This window comes from Equus caballus, chromosome 25 (assembly GCF_041296265.1).
Source record: "Equus caballus isolate H_3958 breed thoroughbred chromosome 25, TB-T2T, whole genome shotgun sequence".
Classification (NCBI taxonomy): domain Eukaryota; kingdom Metazoa; phylum Chordata; class Mammalia; order Perissodactyla; family Equidae; genus Equus; species Equus caballus.
Window position 1 is genome coordinate 39043514 of NC_091708.1, and position 25417 is coordinate 39068930.

Sequence of the window (25417 nt, forward strand, 5' to 3'; positions counted from 1 at the left end):
CAAATGAGGTAAGTAGGTGAATCTGGTAAAGAGTATACAGATGCTCTTTGCACTTTTCTTGTTCTTGCATCTTTTATGTAAGTTTAAAATTATTTCTAAATAAAACTTGTATATATGTATATACATATATATAGCTGAATTTTAAAAATTCAAGAAAATCCAATAAAGGCACAAAAATACTAAGAAAATTTAACCCACTTTTTTACTCCTTGATAGATTAAAAAAGCAGAACATAAAAAAGGACACAGAAGATGATGTAATGGTTACGATTTTAAAAAAGAAAGAGCCTCTGCAATTGGAGCTGATTTCATTTCAGCTCCACTGCTCATTATCTCTGCAACCTTAGGCAACATATTTAATCTCTCTAAGCCTCAGTTTCCTCACCTGAAAGTAGGGGGATAAAATTGAATCTGTCTGTGAAGCTGGTGGAGATACCCTGGAGATAACGCATATAAAGCGCTTGGCCTACTTCCTGGCACTTAGAGCTCTCAATGAATGTCAGTATTTCCAGAGCAATGAGAAAGACAGAAAGCATCCTAAGGCACTTTATAAGGTAATATACCCCTGATATATGATGGAAATTCACACAGAAAAGAAACCTATAGATCCATCTCACTAACAAATATGATGCATGAATCATTTTTTAAAATCTAGCAGTATATGAAAAGAATACCATACCATGACCTAGTAGGGTGTATTCCAGAAATCTGAGAGCCGTTCAGCGTCAGAAGAGCTATTAGTATAATCGTTACATTTGTATGATTTTCCCCCATTAAACCTATTCTCTCAACAGTTGCCAAAAGAAAGCTTTCAGTAAAATTCAATATTCATTCCTGAGAAAAGCCTCTTTGTAGACTCAGACGAAGGAAGCTTCTACAGGGTTAAGAAACTGACCACAAGCATCCAGTAAATCACTAGAGGCATGTCAGAATCAGAAAAGCGTATTCCAGGAGTCTGTCTTATACACATGGCACAATGTAGATGTCAGTGGAGTTTCAAACTGTGTATTCAGTGTAATTCCATTTTTGTAAGAAAACTACATGTGTGTGTACCTATAGGAAAAAAATTAAAGGAAACAATACCAAATCATTAATAATGATTATCTTTGGTTAAAGGATTCCGATGATTCGTTATGTTTATCTGTATTTTCTGCATTGAGTTATTTTTATGACACATTTAAAAAGTTCTTTAAAAGATATGAACTCGATTAAGATGCTGCAGACATGTATTCCAGGTGAAATGTGCCTGTTTCAGGGGTAACAGACAGAAAGGTGTGCCTCTAGGGGGCACCCACTCCCAAATGTTGTGGAAACTTCGGACAAGAAAGAAGAGAAACTTTAAACTCAAGTCATTCTCAAGTTAGAAATGGCTGAACTCACTGGTTCACGCGGTCCTTTCTCTTACACCCCAAGGACCTCCAGAATGCTTCCGTGATGTGGATTTAGACTGGGCGTCCCCTGCTAATGAGCACGTGTGGCTACAGCCCTGTTGGTACGCTTTTAACAGTGCCTTTTCTGGTTCTTTGGCCTCTGGTTCACTACCAGCTTCTTGTTTACTTTCTAAATAAGCCTTTTAATGGCACAACTTTATTCCGTTACAGAATGCAACCGCCTTGCCAGGCACTTGGCGAAGAACAGATGTGCACTTAGAGAACCCGGAATACCACACCAGATGGTATTTCAAGTATTTCTTAGGACAAGGTAATTATGCCATTACGGTGCTTGGGAAGAAAGGATATCGAAAATGAAAACTAGTGTTGGTGTAATTTCTGGTACCCTATAGGTGTGAAACTACCCAATTCAGGGACACTAACGTCAGGGCGTTTCACTTCAAAGTCCGTAGCAAGCTGTGTAGATTTGAAGATTCAATTCCGAATCAGCCTTAGGAGTTTTTCTCATCATTTTAAATTTATTTTTTAATTATTTAATTTTTTATTTAGATATTTTTTGACAGTTCATTTTGTCCCTGGAGAGTTAAAGGGAGTTAGATCATCCGCATGAGCGATTTGAGAGATGAGAAGCATTTGCAGGGTGGAAAACAACTCTAGACGTAACAAGCAAGTGACCTGTCTGTAGTGGGATTTGAAAAATACGTTCACGGCAGTGAGGGGGAGGAATGGTTCCCTGAGCTCCAGGGCCAATAGAGAACTAGAGAGGCATTATCCTCTAGGCTCTGGTGTCATTCATTCATCAGTGACAAGTATTTATCACCTAGCACGTGCCAGGCAACATGCAGTGGCAAAGGCAGCCACGATCCCTGCCCTCATGGAGACTGTAGAAAGGGTTTGAACCCTGGTTCTGCCATTGTTGACCATAGGACCTTACACCAGTTACTCTCCACTTCTCTGAGATTTAATGTCCTTATCTGTAAAGTGGGGGTATTATGAGTTCCTATCTAGTAGATTTGAACAGAAGTTTCAATGAGATATGCAGGAAAAACACGAAGCCAGATGCCTGGCACACACCCAGAGCTCTCTCATTAGTAATGATGCACAGTTAGAGTGAACTACGGAAAGACGGAAAACAGGAGTGTGGTTAACGACAGGAGATACTGGGAGTGAAAGAATAATCACTATTGTTGGATTAGAAGTGACTTAGATAAATTGCTTATCAGGCTAAAGCATTCGTTTGTAGCAGATGTGATGTTTGAGCTATAAAATGAGACTGACCAGACGCAAATGATGTTTTTTAAAAAATTGGATACTGTATTATTCTAAGAAGTTTATTTATTTGGCAAGGGATTTTTCTTTATAAAGAAAGAAATCAGTGGGAAAGTTGTCATTTTCCCAAATGCCGGAAAACATAGTGCCCAGAGTTTTGATGACTTTGGAGAAAGATGGTACCGTGAGTTTGGATGTGTTCAGCTTCCTCAACTGGCTTAAACGGTAAGGGACATAACAAGAAACGCAGAGGTAGGGCAGGCTCTGGGGTTGGTGGGTTCAGAGGCTCAGTGATGTCATCAAGGCTGGCCCTCCTTGGGGTCACAAGATGGTTGCAGCAATTCCAGACATCACTTCCAGACACCACCATGTCCTGAGGAAGAAGAAGGTCATCTTCAGGAGTGAGGAAGCCTTCCAGAAACCCCTTGACACATTCCTCCTCCTGTCTTATTGGCCAGGATGGGGTCACGTGTTTATTCCTGACCCAGTCGCCGGCAAGAGCAATGGGACTGCATGGTTAGTGTAGAGTGGTCAGGTTCTGTCCCGAGCTGGGTTTGGGATTATTGTGCCCTGATCATGGGGGAAGGGCTGGATACCACCTGAAGTGTCCCCTGCTACCAGAGCCTGGAAGTACCAGTTGCATTCTCACTGTTCTAAACCTGCTTCTTTTCCAGTCCATCAGAATTACATTGGGAATGATGCAGAGAAGAGCCCCTTCTTCTTGTCCGTGACCCTTTCTGACCAAAACAATCAGCGTGTCCCCCAGTACCGTGCCATTCTTTGGAGAAAAACAGTAAGTAACTGGCTTGTAGCTAGACTTTCCTCACCACTCCAGAATTTAATGAGTGTCACTGTCGGAGGGGCTCAGCTAAGTCTTTTTGCTACGAGATTCTTTGAGTTTGGATACTCAAGATTATACTCTTCACAGGTGGGACCGTCAAACTCTGAGTTTAACAACAACTTTTCCCATATTCTAATTCGCACTAATTAGACATGTCCATTTCCCTCTGTCTCTCGCCTGTGGGAATACAGAACTGTATTTTACGGAGTACTCACCTGAGCTGTTGCTAATACTGAAAGTGATGAACTGGCTCACCTTCAACTAAAAGAAACAAAATTTAGTGGAAGACTGTGTTATCACATGGGCACAGCCCACGGGGTGCTCCTGTTTCCATGAGTCACTCAGTCAACCACTAAATCAGTTGTGCGTCTAGAACTTGTTTGAGACTTAGCCCATTTCCTCAATTTCACAAGTAGGAAAACAACTCTAGACTCAGCAAGGCCCCTGCCCACGATGGGCCTTGAACGCTCAGGTGCGGATGGTGAGCCGAACACGAGGCCCTTCAGCCAGGGGTGCGGGTCTGTCTTTGGCTCAGGAAACTTTGCTTATGTCTTATTCACTATTGTTGCTGCTTTTCCTGTTTTCTGAATTCTTTCTCCAGCGATTCTTAAATTTGACCTCTTTCATCTTTTGCCTTTTCTCATTATTTTCTTCTCTTGGTTTTTGTTTTGGCTTCTCAGAATTTTTTTCAGAGACAGTATAGATGCTGGAAAGAGCAAAGGGTTTGGAGTTAAGCAAAGTAGGGTCAAATTACCTCAGTAACAAACTCACTTGTGTGAATTTGAGAATATTTCTTATGCCCTCTGAGCTTCCATTTTCTTCTTTGTAAAATGGGGAAAGTTGTGGGCTGTGGCTCACAGGGTGATGAGGACTACAGAGACCACATTAAGTGAGGTCTTGTTTGAAAATCCACATTTAGCTGGTGTCCCCAGTCATCAAATCTGAAACTGCTTAGATGCTTAACGGATAAAACATTTACTCTTAAATTGGTGAGGACAGTGTCTAATTAAGAAGCCATGAAACAAACTACACTTAAAAATATTAGTCCTGTTAGTCGGTGGTCTCGCTTGTGGGTATGTTTGTTGAAATCTAATAGTTAAATAATTGCATGCTGATTTGTATCTAAGCTACATAGCATATCAAAAATTGCTATTTAGGTCTTTTTGGAAAAGAAATAATACAGAAACTTTCAAAAACAGTAATTTTTTATATATAGACACACATTTACATGCATATATAGCAATAAAGTAGCAACTTCAAAAAGCCCAGAAAGAATTTCCAGGAACCACTAGAGTAAACTGTGGTTAGGAACTTTTTGTGATGATTAAAAATAGTAATAGTGAGGGGCTGGCCCCCTGGCCGAGTGGTTAAGTTTGCGCGCTCCACTGCAGGCGGCCCAGTGTTTCGTTGGTTCGAATCCTGGGCGCGGACATGGCACTGCTCATCAAACCACGCTGAGGCGGCGTCCCACATGCCACAACTAGAAGGACCCACAACAAAGAATATACAACTATGTACCAGGGGGCTTTGGGGAGAAAAGGGAAAAAAATTTTTTTAAAAATCTTTAAAAAAAAAACAGTAATAGTGATAACAATAAAATCTGACATTTCTCGAGCACTTACCATATGCCAAATACTATGCTGAGTCCTCCAAATGCGTGATCTCATAGGTGTTGCCGCAGTTTAGGGAGGCTAAATGGCGTGACTAAGGCCACATGCCGCCCAGCGGCAGACCAGGCAGAACCCAGGACTACATGCAGAGCTGTCGCCACTGTACATAATTAGTTCTATATGTAATTCCTTGACTCATGCTGTCTCTCTCCCTGGGTTGTGAGCTCCAGGAAAGTAGGGGACATCACTGCTTTGTTCTCAGAGTCCCCACCACCAAGCCTAGTGCCTGGCCCATAGAAGGAGCTGGACAAATATTTGTTGAATGAATTGATGAATGACGCCAAAGTCCAGTTTAACCTGGGTGCTATGCTGCCTCTGTTTATATAAACTTCCATGTTAACGTTTCTGAAATTTTTCTTTTTTTTAAGCAGGTTTAAGGTAAAAATCTCATGTTAAATAGAGTTAGATCTTACCTGTGAATCATTTCCTGCAGAAAAGTTTTGGCACTTTCCCCTCTCCCTATGCCCCTGCCATTGGGGCCAGTCTTGCCATCAGCATAGCTGTTCTTGAAGCAAAGTTTATGCATCAGTTTTCGAAGATAACGTTGGAGAGCTGTGTGCCAGCTTTTCTCAAGGGCGTGCGTGGTAGTCTTTTCTCAGTATTCACCTAGTGAGAGTCCTAGTGCCCTCGTCCAGGGCCTCTTATCTTCTGCACCAGGAAGGCTGTTGACTGGTGCTTCTTTGTTTTTACTTATTTGTTTCATGCTTGCTAATTACAGTATTCCAATCTCTTCTGGTTTCACTATTCTCTGTGGATGACTCTGCCTCTTTTGGACAAATAATCAGTCTTTCCGATTTCTTTCCCCTCCCCCTGCTCCTCTGGAAGGTGATATTCGGATGCATGGAGACCTCAGGGTTTGTGAGACTCATGGTGGCAGGAGAAGAGGACCTCGGATCCACATGGGGCCCTCTGGGTTCTTTCTGGTTTCTGTTGTGGAATGGCTGATCTAGCCTCTGAACTAGCAACCACTGAGATGTAACTGGTCCCCTCTGGCTTTTTTTGGGTCATTGGAATGCACCTGCCCCTGCAATCCGTAGTCCCAGCCATTTGCCCCTTGTTGTGAAGTCGCTGTGTATTGTGAACTCTTTGACCTGATCCCAGGTCTCTGCTGGCTGCCGAGCCTCTCAGAAGCTCTGCACCCTCTCACAGGCATGTCCACTGCGAGCCACAGTCACATGGGAGGAGGCAGGAGCAATGCCTCAGGCTCGTGTCTCTGATCTTGCTGACCGTCCACTCTTGAAGCCACTGAGTTTCTGCCCCTCACCGTGTTCAAACAGGTTCTAACTGGATTTCAAGATTTCTGTGGAAGACCGTGCCTGGGAAGTGGGCCTCTAGTCCGAATGTCCCTAGGTGCCTCCAGGTCTTACCTTGGTATCTTTGCAGCCACCCCCCGCCTCCTTCAAGGCCTGCCTTCCGAATGGGGGAATCAAGGGCGCCGGCATCTCCCCATGGCGTCCCTCTCTTCCTTCTCTCTTCCTTCCACCAGGGCAGGAAAGGGGAGGTTTCTCACTCCTGCTGTCTCTCTGCAGTGGATTTTCTGAATGTCACATCTTCTTCCTCTATGTCAAATAACAGTCTCTCCACCTCCTCAGCTGGGACAGTGGCCAGGTACTGGGGGAGGAGGAGTGGGGCAAATGCAGGGGCGAAATTTTGCTTATTTTAGTTTCCCAAGACATTGTCTCTATTACATTATAAATTGTGATAACCGCTCTGAAGGAAACAAAGATAGAGAACGATACAGGAGACCTGCTTTAGATAAGACAGTTCAGGGAAGCTTTCTGAGGAGATGACGTTTAAAGAGACCTGCAGGATGAAAGGGAACCAGCCACGAAAACAGTAGGGGAAGGGGCGGGGGGAGGATTCCAGACGGAAGGAACAGCAAATGTAAGACGAAGGAGGAACGTGGGAGAGCTTACTCTTCGCTGGTCCTAGAGACGTCAGAGAGGTGGGATTTAGACCCCAGGACCCCCATGGAGGCAGCATGGGGTGGGGCATACTGAGTATTAGTCCCCTTCTGTTGAGATGGGCCGGTGCCATAATCCAGACCCCTTATCTAAGCCCTAAATTGTGTGCCAGTGCGGGGCAAGTGCTGGCCACCAGCTGTAGGGGGAGTGCTGAGGAAAGTGAGGGACTGAAAAAATCAAAGCAGAACACTGGCATAAGGGGTCACCAATGAAGCCCCCTTTGTCCCAAAACTAGTGCTGGAGGCTGTGGGAGATGCAAAGAAGTGGATGGCTCAGCCCTCCCTCACCTCGTCGTGTGCTCGCATTCTGTTATAAAAGTTAGAAAAATGGCTAAATGTATAAACCCTGCTTTAAACAGTCTTGATTATCTCTGCTGTGTTTCTTCTAAACAGAAAGAAAAGGCTTTTGTTAAAAAAAAATTATTTGTACTTGTAGAAATGCCATCCAGACAATATAGCAAGCGAAAAGGGCAGGGATCAAAATCTAGCTACTCAGAGAGGTTACTGCAACATCCTCAACATCCTTCTAGACGTCTGTTCATAAACACACACACACACACACACACACACACACACACACACACACACCACGGCTGCATGAATGGGGTAACGTTCAACGTGTACTTCTGTGTCCTTGCTGTGCTCACTTAGTGCTGCCTGATGTGGCCGTGTACTTGACTCTCCCTATGCATTTGTTGATTTCTCTGGAAAACATAGAACCAGAGGTGTTTTTTCTTGGAGAGCTACTCTGGAAAGCCACAACAGGGAGAAGATGGGGAGGAAGAGCTTTACCCGTTTGTGGAGAAGAAAAATACCAGTTGACAATCCCACGAGCCCTGGGCTTCACATCCACGTGGGCAGCTCATGAAGATGTTCCCACCACCCAGGCAGGGGCTGGATCCTCTCTCCTAGTCCGTACATTCCCCCTCAAACTGCCTTGGCTTCTCTTTAAAACAGCCTTTGGGTTGTTTAGTGAGAAGACATGGTTGACAAGGTAGGGGTTGAGCAAGAAGGTCCGATTCAAGACCCTCTTGCAGACAGGTTGGCATCCCACACAGGTGACATCCCACCCACGGTGGGAGGGAGGCTGGGTCTGGTAAAAAGGCAAGGCCACAGGAATAACTCAGGTTTCAATGGGTGGCTTCTGTGGAATTTGAAAATGCATATTCCTATCGTAGTATTTCTCTATATTTGGGAAATTTCTTAAATCTCTGTAACGCAAACTACAAACAATAAAAAGCTCAAGCTAATTTCCTTGGCTAGGAGAAAACCTGTAAGTGCAACTTCTGATGCTTAGCTGGGAAGACATGCTCCTGCCCAGCCTGGGGTGGGACTGAGATTCCCGGGGTCTCCAGCGGCGTGGGTGTGAAAGTGTAGCTTAGCGAAAGAGACTGTGGGCTCGAAAAGGTTGGGGAACTCCACTCCATGCTGTTGTTCAGGTCTTTGACAGATGAGTTGGCAGATGTGTCCCCAAAACATGAGGAAAGTCACATTTAGTTCCTTGTCCATTTCCTGCAAGAAATGTCCTTACCTTTTCTAGCTATCTGTGCTGCCAATTTTATTGTTAGACAAAGTTAGGAAGAAAGTTTTCAATGTGGACTAAGTCATCACCCCTTTTGCTAACCGTGTGGTGTAAATCCTTTGTGGATTATAAATCCGTGTCCTCTCTTTTCTGGAGATTATAGAGACTAGCGCTCATCCGTTCCGGGTGGGTTGGACGTGGGACTGAACCATTCAGGTGACCCTTCACTCATTCTCTTTCATTCAGTAAAGACTTAGTGAGTACTGTCTATGAGTTAGTCACCGTGGGTACTCATTTAGAGAGGAGGAAGCAGACTGTAAATAAGTAAATACAGATAAATACGAAAGTACACATTATGGAAACTTCTCTAAAAGATTCAGGTGATTTCTAGTTCAAAAAGTCTTTGACTTGGAGATAACGCTTTTGGGTCCCATTGAGCATGTGGAAACTGTTTTCTCCCTATTATGATCTTTGAGGTTGATCTGACCCTTGGCTCAGAGACCAAACCCCTTCTCCTCTGGCTCAGATGGCTCATCCACTCACCGCCACACCTAAGACACTGAGGACCTGTCAGCCCGAATATTGAAGAGTATTGCGGAAAGCCATGAATGTCGGGGTTGGGAGGATGGTGGAAGATGCTGTCATAAGCAAGCAAGATTTTTTCCAACATAGAATGTGTTTATTCATATACATGCCCCTTGAAGAAAGATGAAAGACTGGGCGTGGGTTTCTTTTAAATAGCCAAGTAAGGCTGTTTCAGAGATGGAAATTGCCAAACTTCTCACTGATTTGGTGTTTTGACTTTCCAGGGTACCCAGAAAATATGCCTTCCTTACAGTCCCACAAAAACGCTTTCGGTGAAGTCCATCTTAAGGTGAGTATAATGAATAGAAACCCAACGCCAGGAGCCTTTATCAAGGTTTTTTCTCGTATGGTCAGTCTCCTGTTAGCTTTCCACTTTTTGAGCCTTGGCTGTGTACCAGACATTTTGCTAAGCACTCGACATGCATCACCTCATGTGATCTCCATGGCAACCCTATAGGGCAGGTACTGTTCTCACCCCTGTTTTATAGATGAGGAAACGGAGGCTCAGGGAGAGAAGGCCAAGATCACACAGTGTGTGGTGGGACTGAGGCCTGAGTCGAGGTCCTGCTGATCCTGAGCATCACTGTTAAGCATACTGCATGAGTTGCCTGCTTCTTTTTTCTTCCACGCGTGCAGATACTTTGGTTTTGTAAAGAAAATCAAGAAATATTTTTCTGCTTTGAAATAGAAACTCATATGTCAGCAAATGCTTCTCAGAGAAGAATGTGCTTATTTGTCACAAACAGAAATTTCAGTGAATGGGACATCTAGCTGCTCCACAGTCAGCTGCCTCTCCTGCCCCGACCTTGCCACCTCCCTCTCATATCTCCCCTCTCCCGTATTGGGTGGCAGCCTCCCCTAGGGAATGTCACCACTCAGGTAGGGCCTGTCACTTTGTCACCAGCTGAGACGTTACGTCATAGTAATAGTAACTTCTGTTTGTCAGGCAGAGCTAAATGCTTTACAAGCATTCTCCTAATAAATCTTTAAACCAGCTCTACAAAGTAGCTCTATAATTACCTCCACTCCACGTATGAGGAATCGGAGCCTCAGAGAAGTGAAAGGATTTGACAGAGGTCTCACAGCTGGTAAACCGGAGAGGCAGGAGCCAAACCTAGGGTCATGCAACTCCAGGGCTCAGGCTATTCACCACGACTGCCATATCGTGTGACTGTGACGGCTCCCTCCAGTGCCCCGTGGTTTCCTCTCTGGTCATCTGTAACCAGGTGGTGGTAGGAGATGGTGTTTTCATTGTTCCCAGCCACAACTCATACTTGCCAAGATGTCTCTTAGAGTGACAAGCCTGACTGCTAGCGATTGCATCAGGGTGCTGAGACTAAGAAGTAGAAACTATTATATCTCACTTTCAAGCTCGATTTGGTCTTTCAATTGTAGACCTCCCCCTCTCTGCTCTAGGCCTTCTAATTTTCTTCTGAGCAGTCTGAAGGCCAAGTTCAGAAAGCATCAGTGAATAGCTTAATTTTTTTTTGTTTTTTGGGGGTTTTATTTGGAGGAAGATCAGCCCTGAGCTAACTACTGCCAGTCCTCCTCTTGTTTGCTGAGGAAACCTGGCCCTGAGCTAACATCCGTGCCCATCTTTCTCTACTTTATATGTGGGACGCCTGCCACAGCATGGCTTGCCAAGTGGTGCCATGTCCGCACCCTGGATTTGAACCGGCAGCCGCCGAAGCGGAGCATGTGCACTTAACAGCTGCGCCACTGGGCCGGCCCAAGAGCTTAACATTTTTGTTGAGCACAGAAATATCTTGCTGCTGCTAAATCTTAACTTGCTTTTTTTTTAGATTTTATTATTCCTTTTTCTCCCAAAGTCCCCCAGTACATAGTTGTGGGTCCTTCTAGTTGTGGCATGTGGGATGCCGCCTCAGCGTGCCTTGATGAGCAGTGCTATGTCCACGCCCAGCATCCGAACTGGCAAAACCCTGGGCTGCCGAAGCACAACGCACGAATTTAACCACTCGGCCACGGGGCCGGGCCCCTCTTAACTTGCTTTGAGAGTAATACTTCGAATTACACTGGCTTAAGATTTCTGCAAATCTTTTTCTTTTCCTAAAGAAGTTACTCCAGCTCCTTTCTTCTTTATATTTAAAGCTCAAGGATTTCATTTAGTTATAATTTCATTTAGTTAAATGAATAGGGCCTTCATTTTTCAGCTCACTACTCATAGCCAGAGCAAGTTTCAGCAAGAAGATGTTTTTAAAGATATGGAAGATTAAAACTTCTACAGTTGCTGCCAAAAGAAGAAAAGATTTTATTTTCATTTGTTACAACTGTGAACTTGAAAACTTAAAAGGAAATTAAAATATAAAAACAATGGAGTCAGATGAGCCTGAGGTCAAATCTTGGCTCTCCTGCCTAACAGCTTTGTTATCCTGGACTCATTCTTTAACCTCTGAGCCTCTATTTCCTAATCTTTAAAGAGGGGATGAAATAGTACTTGCCTCCTAGAGACTAAATGAGCTAATCGATGTAAAGCCTTTAACAGAGTGCCTGGCATTTGGTAAGTGCTCTGTAAATATTACCTATTATTTTTCTCTTTCACTTACAAATATGAGAATCTTTACTGAAAGGGGCCTTAGAGATCATCTAGTTTCATTTCCTTGTTTTACCTCTAGAGGAGCTTAGGCTCAAGGACGTTAACGCTGGTTGTCCAAAGTAAAACATAAAAGAACAATCTTGTTAAGGACGGCCTTTTGCCCTAAGTGGCAGAGGAATTGCCAAAGAAAGAAAGTCAGGTGATCTTACTTACATTTCATTTTGTCACTGATTGCTTTGTAAATGTCAATGAATCACTTTTTTAGTAAATAAAAATAGAAATCATGAAGGTTAGTCAAGGTTGCCTGAAACAGATGCTCTGGATTCCTCCCTTCCTCTCTTATTCTCTGTGTCATTAGGGGATAGTGAGGTGAGAGGGATACAGCGTGGTGTTCGGTTACTCTCGTATAGTCATTCATTGATCATGCCTTGGTGGTTTGTATTTCCTGTGGGCCAGGCCCTTCAGGGAATCCAGCGATGATTTTCTAGGAGATATTATTTAGCCTCTCTGAAGAACGTACACTTGTTCCACATTGTTTAAGTTTCTACCACACTGTGGCTCATTTTGTCCATTCTATTTCAGTGCCATGAATCTGGACAAATTTGAGAAAGGCCCCAGGGAAATTTTTCATCCTGAGATACAAAAGGTAACAGAGAATTGTATGCTTCGTAATCGTGTAAGTTTGATCACAGTGGTTGATTAGAACTGACGGGTCCTCAGGGATTCTTAGCAGAGGGTACCAACTAGAATCACCTGTGGGCCTTCGGGAATGTCCTCGTGGAGACCCTCATACCCGAGACCCGCATATGCTGGGTCTAAGGTAGAGGCTAGCAATCTGTATTTTTCAGAAGTTCTGTGGGTGATTCTGAGGTATAGGCGCACTGAGGCCCGCTGGACTATGTGGTCCTCGATCCCAGAACCTAAAGGGTGCATGTTCAGAAGGATCTTATTGCCTTAAAAGTTAGTGATGTAGAATTGTGTGGAATGTAAGGTTTGGGGTTTTTTAAATTAATAAAATACAAACTGTGCTTATTGAGCTCTAACTCATGTAGAACACTGTGCTGGGTACTGTGGAGGATAGAAGGTGCCCAGAAAGCCATCCTGTTTTCTTAGGACTTGCTCTTAAGGGGAAACGGTCTGCTCTGGAAGAAAAAAAGTTTCGAGTCATAATCTAGGGAATGATCCATCAGAAAAATGTCAACCAAAGTTTTGTCTTGCACTTTCAATCAATTTAGCTTTGAAATTCTCCCCTTGAAACTGCTAAACGCAGCCGTCACTAGTCGCGTGCCAGTTCTGTGTCAAAGCTGAGCTTCCAGGAGAGGGGAATGCCAGGGCCGGGTGACCAGGACGAGCTGGAGAGGCAGGCTGGGATTCTATCCAGGAGGTGGCAGGGAGCCAGTAGTCTCTAAGCAGAGGAGCATCATGCTTAAATCTGCTTTTTAGGGAAATAACTCAGACACGTTAGGAGGATACATGGGAGCGTACCTTTGCTCACATACCTTTAAAATACAGTTAGCCTTTAAAATGAAGTCATGGCCCTCAGCTTACCCCGAATATGTGTACCTGTGAATTCCCCATATCTTTGGTTTTAATTTAATTTTTAAAATAGCGTTTGTACCCTAACTCAACCCCAGAAGGAACTAAGGCAAAAATGAGTGTAAGTTAAACTTTCAGCCATGCTATGCTTAAAAGTAATTCTTTCTTTCTTTCTTTCTTTCTTTTTATTGGGGTAACATTGGTTTATAAATTTCAGGTATACATCGTTATTTTTGTATCTCTCTGTAGACCGCATCATGTTCACCACCCAAAGTCAAATTACCATCCATCACCATATGCACATGCCCTGTCACTCCTTTCGTCGTCCTCCTCCCTCTCTCTTGCCCCTCTGGTAACCACCAGTCTAATCTCTGTATTTAGGTGTTTGTTGTTGTTTTTATCTTCTACTTATGAGTGAGATCATATGGTATTTGACTTTCTCCCTCTGACTTATTTCACTTAGCATAATACCCTCAAGGTCCATCCATGTTGTCACAAATGGCACGATTTCATCTTTTTTATAGCTTAAGAGTATTCCATTTTGTACATATACCACATCTTCTTTATCCATGCATCCTTTGATGGGCAACTTAGGTTGTTTCCAAGTCTTGGCTATTGTGAATAATGCTGCAGTGAACATAAGGGTGCATATATCTTTATGTATTCGTGTTTTCGTGTTCTTTGGATAAATACCTAGAAGTGGAATAGCTGGATCATATGGTACTTCGATTCTTAATTTTTTTTAGGAATCTGCATAATATTTTCCATATTGGCTTAAAATGGAAACTGGTGACTGCACCAGTTTGCACCCCCACCAGCAGTGTATGAGGGTTCCCTTTTCTCCCCATCCTCACCAACACTTCTTGTTTCTTGTCTTGGTAATTATAGCCATTCTGACGGGTGTGAGGTGATATCTCACTGTAGTTTCGATTTGCATTTCCCTAATAATTTGTGATGTTGAACTTCTTTTCATGTGCCTGTTGGCCGTCTGTATATCTTCTTTGGAAAAATGTTGGTTCAGATTTTTTGCACATTTTCTAATTGGATTATTTGTTTCTTTGTTGTTGAAATGTATGAGTTCTTTGTATATTTTGGATATTAACCCCTTATCAGATAATATGGTTTGTAAATATCTTCTCCCAGTTGTAGGTTGTCTTTTCGTTTTGTTGGTGGTTTCCTTTGCTGTGCAGAAGCTTTTTAGTTTGGTGTAGTCCCATTTGTTTATTTTTTCTTTTGTTTCCCTTGCCTAGTGAGACATAGTATTTGAAAAGATGCTGCTAAGACCGATGTCGAAGAGTGTACTGCCTATATTTTCTTCTAGGACTTTCATGGTTTCAGGTCTTAAATTCAAGTCTTTAATCTATTTTGAGTTAATTTTTATGTATGGTGTAAGATAATGGTCTCCTTTCATTCTTTTGCGCGTGGCTTCCAGTTTTCCCAACACCATTTATTGAAGACTTTCCTTTCTCCATCGTATGCTCTTGGCTGTCCAAAAGTGATTCTTTATAGCAAATTTTAAAACAAGTTTGAATTATAAATATGCCAGTACCAGTGTGTCTTTATTACTTCACGTGTGCAGATTCTCATTCTTAATCCTGTCCTTCTTGGAGCCTGGATGTGATCCCCAGACACTGGGGGCCAAAACCCACAGCGCCCACTCTGACGCTTCTTTCTGCATCTTCCTGCCAAACAGATTCCCTCAGCAGACTTTGTCTGCTGTCTTCCCCATCTGCTGTCTCTCTTCCACAAAATAAGAAGACAAGAGAACAGACTAGAGCAACCTTCTGCCTATTTATGTCATGCCTCCGTGCCTGTGTTTTACCAAACAAAAGACACTTTCACGCCTTCCCTGTTTGTGTTTTGACTTTTTTCCCCTTAACAAGGAACAATTCACAAGCTTTCCCTCTGTCCTCTGTGTGAGTGTGCACGTGAGTGTGTAACTTAGCACGAGTTTCAGTGCTGTCATCAGGCTTCTGTGGGTTTCCCTGAAGAAGGCTCGAGCAACAGGCTTTAGGTGTAGGAGGAAGAGCGCTTACAAATCATTGGAGCCAAAAAGTCAACAGGAAATAAGCCATTGGCATTGTAAAGAAGGCATCTTCCACCAAGCGGGAAGGTGGCTGATGCTATTTAAAAACGTTATCCGTCTGTTTCTGGCTGCTGTACTGTAATAACATTTTTCTTAGCCAAAATCTTGCCAGCAGCCATGTGTGATAATCTAGCTTTAAATGGATAGAGAAACCTAGGTGTCCATGCGTTTCTTCCCACTGCCATACGTCATCTTTGTTTATAGACAGCTGTGGTATAACATGACTTTCCTAAATGACCAGGTATTTTATAAAAACCTGCAGAGCTAACTTTGAATTTTTTAAGCACTTCTAGGGGAAAAAAAAGTGTTGTAAACTTTGGTAAACTGAAGCTTGGCTTTCACAGAAAATCAAAATAAAATGATCATCGTTAATGATAGATATAACTTTTCGAACTTTATTTGACAGGACTTGCTGGTTCTTGAAGAGCAAGAGGTAAGTGGTTTTCTGAGCTGTCTGTTCCCGCTCTGCCCTGCCTCCATGTTTATCAATGTGCTTCTCCCTTCACCGTGAACACGACCTTTTCTTTCCGTCAAACCTCCACATGCATTTGCACAGTGTGAGTCTCTTATCACTGAAAGACTTTACTGACATATTTTTTCGAGGTATATTTCAGAATTTTCTATGCAGCTACCTATAAAGATATAAAAACAATCAAGCTACTTAAATCTGCTTGGAAATATTCAAATTGTAACCTCGCGATCAGGGTGAGTAATGAGGTTTTAATGATCGTTAAATTAAAGATAGGGTGTTTGGGCTTTATAAGCACACTCGATTTACAGATTGCCCTGTTTCATGTTTCCATTGTTGCCCCGCTTTAAAAAAATATATTGGGTTTTCTAAGTACATAATGAATATAACAAAATATCCCAAGTATTATCAATAGGCCATTGAGTAAATAAATTATCGTTTGTGCCTACTGTTCCTCTCAGTAAATGGCAATATCATTCCTCCAGTCGCTCAGGCCAGACACAGAAAATCCTTAACACCTCTCTTTCTCTCACGCCCCATATTTAATCCATCAGTACATCCTGTTGACACTTCTTCAGAATACATCCCTAATTCAAACATTTCTCAACGCTTCTACCATGACCGCTCTCATCCATTGACACCACCCCCATCATCTGTGGGGACCACATTGGACTGTGCGGTGTCTTCACCTCTTCTCCCTGCTTTCACTCTGGCCCTCTGCTCTCTCCCTCTCCAGCTCCTCCTCCACACTAACCACACTGACTTCCTTATCCTTCCACCTCCCCGGGAAGAGCCTACTGTTCCCCCTGCCCGGATGCTCTTCCGCAGATGTCCCCATGGGCCACACCCTTGCTTGATTAGGATCCCTGCGCAGAGAGGCCTTCCCCCGTCACGCTGCCTAAAATAGCACACTCTGCCCTTCCACGCTCTTTGTTTTTCTTCTTAATGAGTGTATTTTCATTTATTTATTTGTCATCCGTTGCCCCCGCTAGACTATAAGCACCATAAGAGCAGGGACTTATTTTTGTTCACTGCTACATCCCCAGATCCTAGAACAGTGCAGCTAGAGGACGCGGAGTCAATATTTGTTGGTTAAGTGAATTAGGTATTGACTGACTGAATTATGAAATACTATGATGCCATTAAAAAGAATAAGGTAGACCTTTATTTACTGGCATAGAAAGATTTCCACGACATAGTATTTACTGAAAAAAAACAATTCACAGGGCAGGCAATACTTAGAGTAGAATCCAAGTGGTTTTTATAAACAAAGATTTATATGTATATTCATTCATTCCTTCATTCATTCACTCAACAAATATTTATTGAGCTCCTACCATGTGTGTACCATGTACTGTTTGAGGCATTGGGCATATATTGATGAACAAGACAAGGTCCCTTCTTCATGGAACGTCCAATCTGGTGGGATAAGACAAACTAAACAAGTAAACAAACAGACATAGACATGGTAATATCGATCGCCCCAAGAGCTGTGAAGGAAGTAAAACAAGGTGGGTGATATGGGTAGGGAGTAGAATTTCTACATTGAACAAAGAGGAAAGGATTCTCTGAGGCAACGACATCTCAGCTGACTCTCAACATATCGATGTAAGTGCAAAGAAGTGGGCTGGAAGGATGCATCCCAGATTGTTGGCAGGGTGACTTTGGGAGGAGAGTGAAATGTAGGGTGGGACGAGGCAGAGAGCAGGCAGAGGGAGACAGCTACTTCTTTATTTATGTATTATCCGTGTATGAATCATGCTTGTTGCTAAAGAACTCATGAACTCCATGTGTAATTTGTAGAAGGCAAAAAACAAAAGTAATACACATTTCTGGCAAACATTTGAAAAATACAGAAATGCACAAAAGATAAAAGGAAAATATCACCTACAATCACAGAGAAAACTAGTATTGGTATAGTATCACATTTGGGTATATATGTTTGGTATATTTTATATAAAATTAGGATTATGCTATATACAGTTTTTATGTCTCAAAATTACTCCATTAATTCACAGGTATTTATTGAGCACCCACTGCATGCATGCACGTGCCTGTTGGGACAAACAAATACAGAAATTTATGCGTGGAGAATGTGAAAGCTCCCCCTGCTTTGCCACTTCCACCCTCCCTCGAAGAACCCCTGTTCGCTGTTGGGTGTACATCCTCTCATACTTTTTTTGGATCTCCCAAATTTTGAAAAAATAAGTGGCTGATCTCTTTATTTCTCAATTTTATTTCCTTACTAAGGGGATATTTGCTCGAAGCCACAAGAGCATTCGTTACAGTGTATTTGAGGAGGTGTGAGCAACGGTCACCATCTTTCAGAGCTTCCCTGAGAGCTGTGTGGCCAAGGCGCTCCTGTTTAATCTGCCACCTCCTCAGCTAGGAGCATTTATCCCAACTCTGCCCTATTATGGTGATAAACTGTCAGCTGCAAAAATTGGGCAGGAAGAAAGTTAATAGACAACACTAGTGATGTTCCTGAAAGGTTAGCTATTTGGTTAAGTGTCGTCGGTGTCCTGAAAGCATGTTTTGTTTGTCTACTGCATAAAGAGGCACCCCCAGGGGAGAACGTGGCTTCCTAAGCTGTAATACACATGGAGAGGATGAGAGATATGAAGGAATATATGAAACATAGACATATGGAGGCATTGCCTAAACAAAAGTAACAAGGAACCAGGGGTGTCCAGTTTTGAATCAGGCCATCATTTCTTTCTTTCTTTTTCTTTTTTTGCTGAGGAAGATTTGCTCTGAGCTAACATCTGTTGTCAACCTTCCTCTTTTGTATGTGAGCTGCCGCCACAGCATGTCTACTGATGGATGAGCGGTGTAGGTCTGCACCTGGGACCCTAGGCTGCCAAAGCGGAGCACGCTGAACTTAACCAGTAGGCTACCAGGGCTGGCCCCAGGCCATGGTTTCTTGATTTCAAGAGATTCTTCTGGAATCACAGAGACTTTAGTTTCTCCTCCTGCTTCACTTTCCTCAAAAGAAATATAATTGCTAGCATACTATTAATTCCCAAGAAAGTAACTACACATTGATTTATAATCATACTGACTTTTGTCTCATAAAACTTAGAACTTAAAAATTAAAAGTCCCATACAGGTAGGAATTACAAATATGACGTATCTCTTTAGTGAGTGTCTGAGCAGGACTTAAGTCCCAGGAAGACCAGTGTGCATGGATTCGCTCCACCAGTCGCCTCCCTCTGGGGGCCCGGATCTGGTCTTAGGACCTTGAGAGCTCCCTCTCATCCCCCAGGATCCAGTGCTGCCAGCAGCAACCAGCCTCGTGAAGGACTGACACTGCTAGGTTGAGTGGTTTGTTGAAACTGATCTGTGATAGTTAAGTTAAACTACCCGAATTAAACTACCCCCTCCTAAAACGGCCCTCCTAAAAACTGTCTCCTCCAAAAATGTAATCCATTATGTTCAGTGACACCTTGATTTCTAGAGATGGGTGAAAACTCTGTGTTAGTCACTGGGGTCATTTGGGAAGCCCAAGAAACAAAACTACCTAAATGAGTCCTCTAAGTAATTTCAAGTACTTAACAAGGCCTTGCAACACCAGTCTTTCTGGAGTCTCCTTCTGAAGCAAGAGGGGTCCTCAGCAAGGGTTCTGGTAGCATGGTGCCAGTCACAGATAAAAGCTTTTAAAAGCTTTGGGGAATGATCAAGCCCCATTTCTGCTTGTGGCTCTCAGCTTCACTCCTGAGGAGACTATGCCATGGTATTGGCAAGAGAGCTGGATCAAAAGTCAGGAGACCCGACTGCCAGCTCCACTCCTCACATTCACTTAGTAGGAGCCTTGGGCAAGTCTCGCCCTCCCTGGGCTTCAGTTGTCCTGTCTGTAAAATGAAAGTGTGGATTCAGTGGACCACAGGGTCCCTTCTGGTTCTGACAGGCTGTTAGTTCATGGCTCATCGCTCCGCTCATTGACCCAGTCCTTCTGCCCTTAGCTTGCTAGCTGTCTGCTCAGCTGGACCTGATCCTGGGCTCCTGACAGTCTGCTGGTTTGTTCTCTAGCCCAGTGGTTCTCAACGTGGGGCCCTGGACCAGCAGCATCAGCATCCCTTGGGAACTTGTCAGAAATCCAAATTCTTGGGCTCTCACCGGGAGCTACTGAATTGGAAAGTCTGGGAGTGGAGCCCAGCATTCTTTAAGAAGCCTTCCAGGTGATTCTGATGCCTGGTTAAGTTTGAGAACCACTGCTTTAGTCTCTGCACTATTACTCCAAGAGGGTCACGTGTCAGACCCCAAGCTACTGTAGGTGCTTGTCAAGGGGCCGCTAAGAACAGAAGAGGTGCTGGGGTCTTGGAGATATGTGATTGCTGTCATCATTTCCAAAGTGGAGAAAGAAAGGTTACAAACTATAGAACCCTAAAGTGAACAGAGATCCCTGACAAAATTCTAAGAAACTTACCAAAAAACTGGTTTGGGAAGAAGATTTAATCATTTGAAAGCCACTCATGAAAAATAAGTTGTATCTGACCAGTTTTGTTTCTTTTCTCGTTTATTATGCACACAACCATTTACGCCATGAATATTTATTAATCCTGTCCACGTACCCAGCACTGTGGTGGGCACTGGAGAGTCAATGGAAAGCAAGACACAGATGATCCTTTTTTCATGGGACTCATGTTCTAACGGTAGAAACAGACAGATAGGCAAGTTCAACAAAAGAATTGCAGAGTGTAAATAGCACTCTGAAGACAATAAACAAGATGCTATGATGGATAATAACAGTGGGGAGGCTGACTTTATACTGGGAGATCAGGAAAGACCTCTCTAGAAATTGACATGTGAGCAGAGACATGCATGATGGGAAAGAGCCAGCCATAGAAGGAGCCGTGGAAGAGGTCCAGGCGGAGGGACCAGCTTGGGAGTGTCCTCTGTCTTCCTCACTCTACACAGAAAACCTCTGTTAGTGATGGGTGTGCATCTATCTTGTGGCTGTGCTGGGGTCAGAAAAATGTGCACAAGCACAGCCTTAGACTCTTGGGTTTTCAGAGTCTTAATTCTCCCAGATCCAGCTGTCCTGAATCCTGGCATTCTGCCTTGCCCTTCCACCTCTGACCCATTGGCCAATGCTTTAAACACTTCGTTCCTTGTCTGCCCCTTAATTGACCAAGAATTCCCCCATCTGGGTCAAACAGCCTGTCAAAGGTTGATTCTCTTCCAACCTCAAACCTTTTTTTATTATTAAATACTTCAGGCATACAAAAAAAGTATAGAGAATAATATAATGAAGACCTACAAACCCTCTACCCAGCTTTGAAAAAAATATATTAAAAATGCAGCTGAGCTCCCTGATCCCATGCCTCTCTCTCCCTTCCGTGTGTGGGCTGTTCCCTTGAATTTGGTATTTATCATTCACACAGGATCAGATTTTAATCCAGTGTTGAGGATGGTAGATTGAACATTTGTACTAGCTACTTCTTAATTGCCTTTTTTCCCCCCACGTCTATTTTGTGACTTCTTGCGCTTAAATATCTTTAGGAATTGGGGGAAATGAGCTTTTACAATAAATTGCCTACAGTTTCCATTTCTGTTTTTAAAAGAGTCCATAAGATATCAGCCTAAGATTGTTGTGTTCAGCTTTGAATTACACTGAGCTCTCCTTTGTGCTCTGGGGTCTGGACTGCTGCTGAGGGATTGATCAGAAGATGGTGCCAGTCCTGTGGGTTCCTGTGGGCTATTTATTTTGAGCACTGTTTTGCTGCAGAATGGAGCTGGCATCCTGCAGACACCATTAGTAATGAAATTACAAATGAGTTAACTCATATAAAAGCGTAGTCTCATCTGTAAGCTATGAAAATCTATAAAAAGAAAGGAATGATTGTTGTTAATATTGGTCAAAATTGAGACGGAGAGGAGGAAGTAATCCCCCAAGTATCCATTCTGGTCACTGTGCTTTTCTTGCGTCGTGAACAGCGTGCCTCATAGCGGATGACGCATGCTTTGATGATAAAGTGAAATTCAACACCTTCTGTTGTCTTGTTGTAAGGGCTCTGTGAATTTCAAGTTTGGGGTTCTTTTTGCCAAAGACGGGCAGCTCACTGACGATGAGATGTTCAGCAATGGTGAGTTCTCCTCCTCTTTTCTGCTAACAGAAACCCTGCTCTGCCTTGCTGCCATTTTAACAATCCAAACTGAACTTGCCTGTTGAGTTGGAGTCTTTAATACAAAGAAACAGCCAGTAGTTTTACGAAATTTTAGGGTGAATTTTGTAGGGCAGTTGTTGCCCACTTTCATTCATTTATTCACATGACAGATATTTATTGGTCACCCATTGTGGACCAGGCGCTGGCCCCAGAGACGCAGCCTAACTGGATGACTACATGGGGTTTGGAGAATTTGGTCTGCATAGTCTCAGTAGCAGTGGGAGATTTTTCTCCATGATTTTTATGGTTGGGAGAATTATAAAAGGGTGCCATTTTCCTGTTATTTAGCACTTTTCATGTGAAATACCTGATTATTATTAATGAAAGCAGTAATCATGTTTTCATTTTACAATACTGAACACTTGGGATCCCAGTCTGGCAGTGGTAAGGTGGCTTAGCCTGATCCTGTAGTCTTCCTTTCCTTGGATTCCTGGGAATTGTGGACCCTGCTGCATGGTCTCCAAGAAGAAGGAAATGTGATTTCTCCCTTATGTTTACCTCCTGCACACACCTGCAGAGCCTACTTAATTTTCAAGTGATTTCAGTGCGTAGTTGGAAAATGAGGACTTGTTGATACTCGTGCTTTCTTCATACTTTCCCTCTTCCTACAGAAATCGGAAGTGACACTTTTCAAAAATTTTTAAATCTCCTGGGTGACACAGTCACTCTCAAGGGCTGGACAGGCTACCGTGGCGGTCTGGACACCAAAAGTAAGCTCGCTTCCTCGTCTATTCTGTTGTAATTTGTACAACTTTTGCTAGTCAGCCTGCTCTTTATTTGAATTTATACCCAAGATGGGGAGGGGGCGGACGAGAGGATGAGAGGGAAGTCGATCTTGACACCCAGTCTGATACGGGTCACTGGACACATTTGGCGGCTACACTGAGCTTTGCAAGACCAAATGAGCCCTCCCAGCCCCTGGGTGGTGGCAGGAGTTGTGGTCTGCCCGTAAATGCTTACTATTGAGCACCTCTGTGTACCAGGGCTGTGCTAGGTTCTGGGGATACAGCAATAGACAAACCAACAGGGTCCCTGCCTTTCTAGGAGTTTATAATCCAGTGGACAACACAGACATTAAACAGATAATTATCAAATAGTTTAGTGCTAAGTACTTAGAAGAACTAAGAAGAAAAGGTACAGAGTGCCAGAGGACATTTTTGCCTCATCTGTAAGGTTAAAGAAGGCTTCCCGGAGGGAGTGATGAGTAGGAGGAATTTGAGTGTCTTGAGGGGAGAAGAGAATTCCAAGCAGAGAACATCTGTGAAGTCCCTGAGCCAGGAAAGAGCATGTGGTGTTCTAGAAACTAAGAGAATACCTTTATGGCTGGCGGGAGCGGAGGGAGCAGAAGGATGCAGTAAGGACTGGGGAAAGGGGGAGGGGGATTCCAGAGGGAGTTTGAGAGCACATTAATAATTTTGGATTTTATTCTAATGGAATTGGATGTCATTAAAGGGCTTTAAGTAGGAGCGTGATAGGATCAGATTGCACCTTTGAGCAGAACATGCTGGCTGCAGTGTGGAGAATGGTCCATCGGCAGTTAAGAAGAGGGACCAGTTAAGAGGCTGTTGCAACTGTCCAGACAAGAGCTGGTGGTTGCCTTGGCTGGAGAGAGGCTGGGAGGCTGGAAGGGAGAGGAGTGGACTGATGCAAGAGCCGTTTTAGACGTAGAATGGGTAGGCTCTGCCCATGGCTGATTGAACATGGGGGATAAAGGGGAACAAGACGTCACAGAAGACACCTGGGGTTCTGGCCTAAGCAGCTGGGTGGGTGGTGGCCCCAGCAGTGAGACTGGAAACATTTGAGGGGAAGCAGTTTAGGGGAGGGGATCTGAGGGCCAAGGTAGACAAGATCACGAGTTTAGATTTGGAATCACGTGCCATCTTATCATTATATAGCATTTCTAGTTTTTTCCTGTGCTTTTACTTCTGTTATTTTATTTGCTCTCCACAGTCAGTCCTTCAGGTAAGCCAGGCAGGTGATGCAAGGCTCATTTGGCCTAAATTTGAGAGGCTTCAAATCCAGGCACCCTTACCCACTGGGAGCCTTATCCCTCCACCAGCCACATCGGCATCATTTCACAGATTCACAAGGTGGGGAAGTCAGGCAATTTGTGAGAATTGCACCATGAGGAGCTTAACTGGCAGATGCAGGATGAAGTATTTGGTCCCAGTTGTCAGGCCCCAGCTTCACCCCGACAAGCTGTGTATGCACTTGGTGAATCATGGAATGCGTGCAAGTTCATCCTCGCCTTGCCGACTCTCTGTGTCTCTGTAGGGTCCTTTGAGCCCTTGCTATGGCCAGGCATTCTGCCAAGCATCTTACGAGTAGAATCTTGTTGAGGCTTCCCAACATCTCTAATAGGAGTTAGATACTATTCTTATCCCCATTTTCAAATTAAGACAGAGGCTTCGAGAAAGGTGAGGTAACTCATCAAAAGGAACATAGCTAATGAGAACTTGAACCCACGTCTTCCTCACTCCAAAGCCCATGCTTTTAACCACCAGACAGTTCTGCCAGTGAGAGTCTTCCTTTTGTTTTATGGACGTACTAGTCATTTGTGTGTCATCTTGTGTTAATTTTGTCCTATACACCCGCGGTAACTGGAAGGCAAGGAGTTGTAACACATTCTCCTTTTTAGCCCAGGTTTCTCCTGACCTAGTCTACTCCAAGGCAAGGCATGAATCAGACAGCAGGCGGCTTAGCGGGGGAGGAAGGAGTCTCTCCACGTGGGCAGGAGCCTTGCATCAGTTAGAGGATGATCCGTATTGTTGCTTCCACTCAGGTGGATAGTCCAGAACGGTCTTTGGGAATGTACTAACTGTGTACTATATTCCTCCAGTCTGCAAGTAGAGACTGCTTCCTCCTGGTCCCAGAATTCTCTGTGCGCTAAATGCATGTTTGTGTTTTACAGACGATACCACAGGGATCCATTCCGTTTACACTGTATACCAAGGGCACGAGATCATGTTTCATGTCTCCACCATGCTGCCATATTCCAAAGAGAACAAACAGCAGGTACGTGTGAACACAGGCTCTTTGAGAACACACTAAACGCCAAATAGTGACCTGAATGTGGAGAAAGCATCATTAGGATTTCACTGAATCAGAGACTAGATATGTTAATATAGGAGCTGAACTTTAGGCACCAGTTTAGGGATGTTGTTTCCCGTCTGTCTATTTGAACTTTCGACAAGCCTTAGGAAGAAGTGATGCTCTCCCCTAAACGAAAGAAAGGGTCAGAGGTACTAGGGCGCCTGTGTGTTTGTGTGTGAACTTGTGTGCGTGTGTGTTTGCGTGTGTGTGAGTGTGGTTTTAAAAACTGCTGAGAGACAGTTTTCTCTCTCCGTTGCCTTTTCTCTGTGACT

The 25417-nt window shown here is 43.6% G+C and overlaps 1 protein-coding gene across 6 annotated transcripts in view; it reads left to right on the top strand.

Annotated features, from left to right (window-relative positions):
- GARNL3 (GTPase activating Rap/RanGAP domain like 3) overlaps positions 1–25417 on the top strand; it is a 144890-nt gene that overhangs the window by 70621 nt on the left and 48852 nt on the right. For all 6 annotated transcript variants that reach the window (XM_023628919.2, XM_023628920.2, XM_070250784.1 and 3 more), the window contains 8 exons: positions 1601–1700; positions 3334–3452; positions 9465–9529; positions 12377–12440; positions 15823–15849; positions 21896–21971; positions 22664–22762; positions 24964–25067. In XM_023628919.2, the coding sequence (XP_023484687.1) occupies positions 1601–1700; positions 3334–3452; positions 9465–9529; positions 12377–12440; positions 15823–15849; positions 21896–21971; positions 22664–22762; positions 24964–25067 (654 nt within the window). The remainder of the gene's footprint in view (positions 1–1600; positions 1701–3333; positions 3453–9464; positions 9530–12376; positions 12441–15822; positions 15850–21895; positions 21972–22663; positions 22763–24963; positions 25068–25417) is intronic.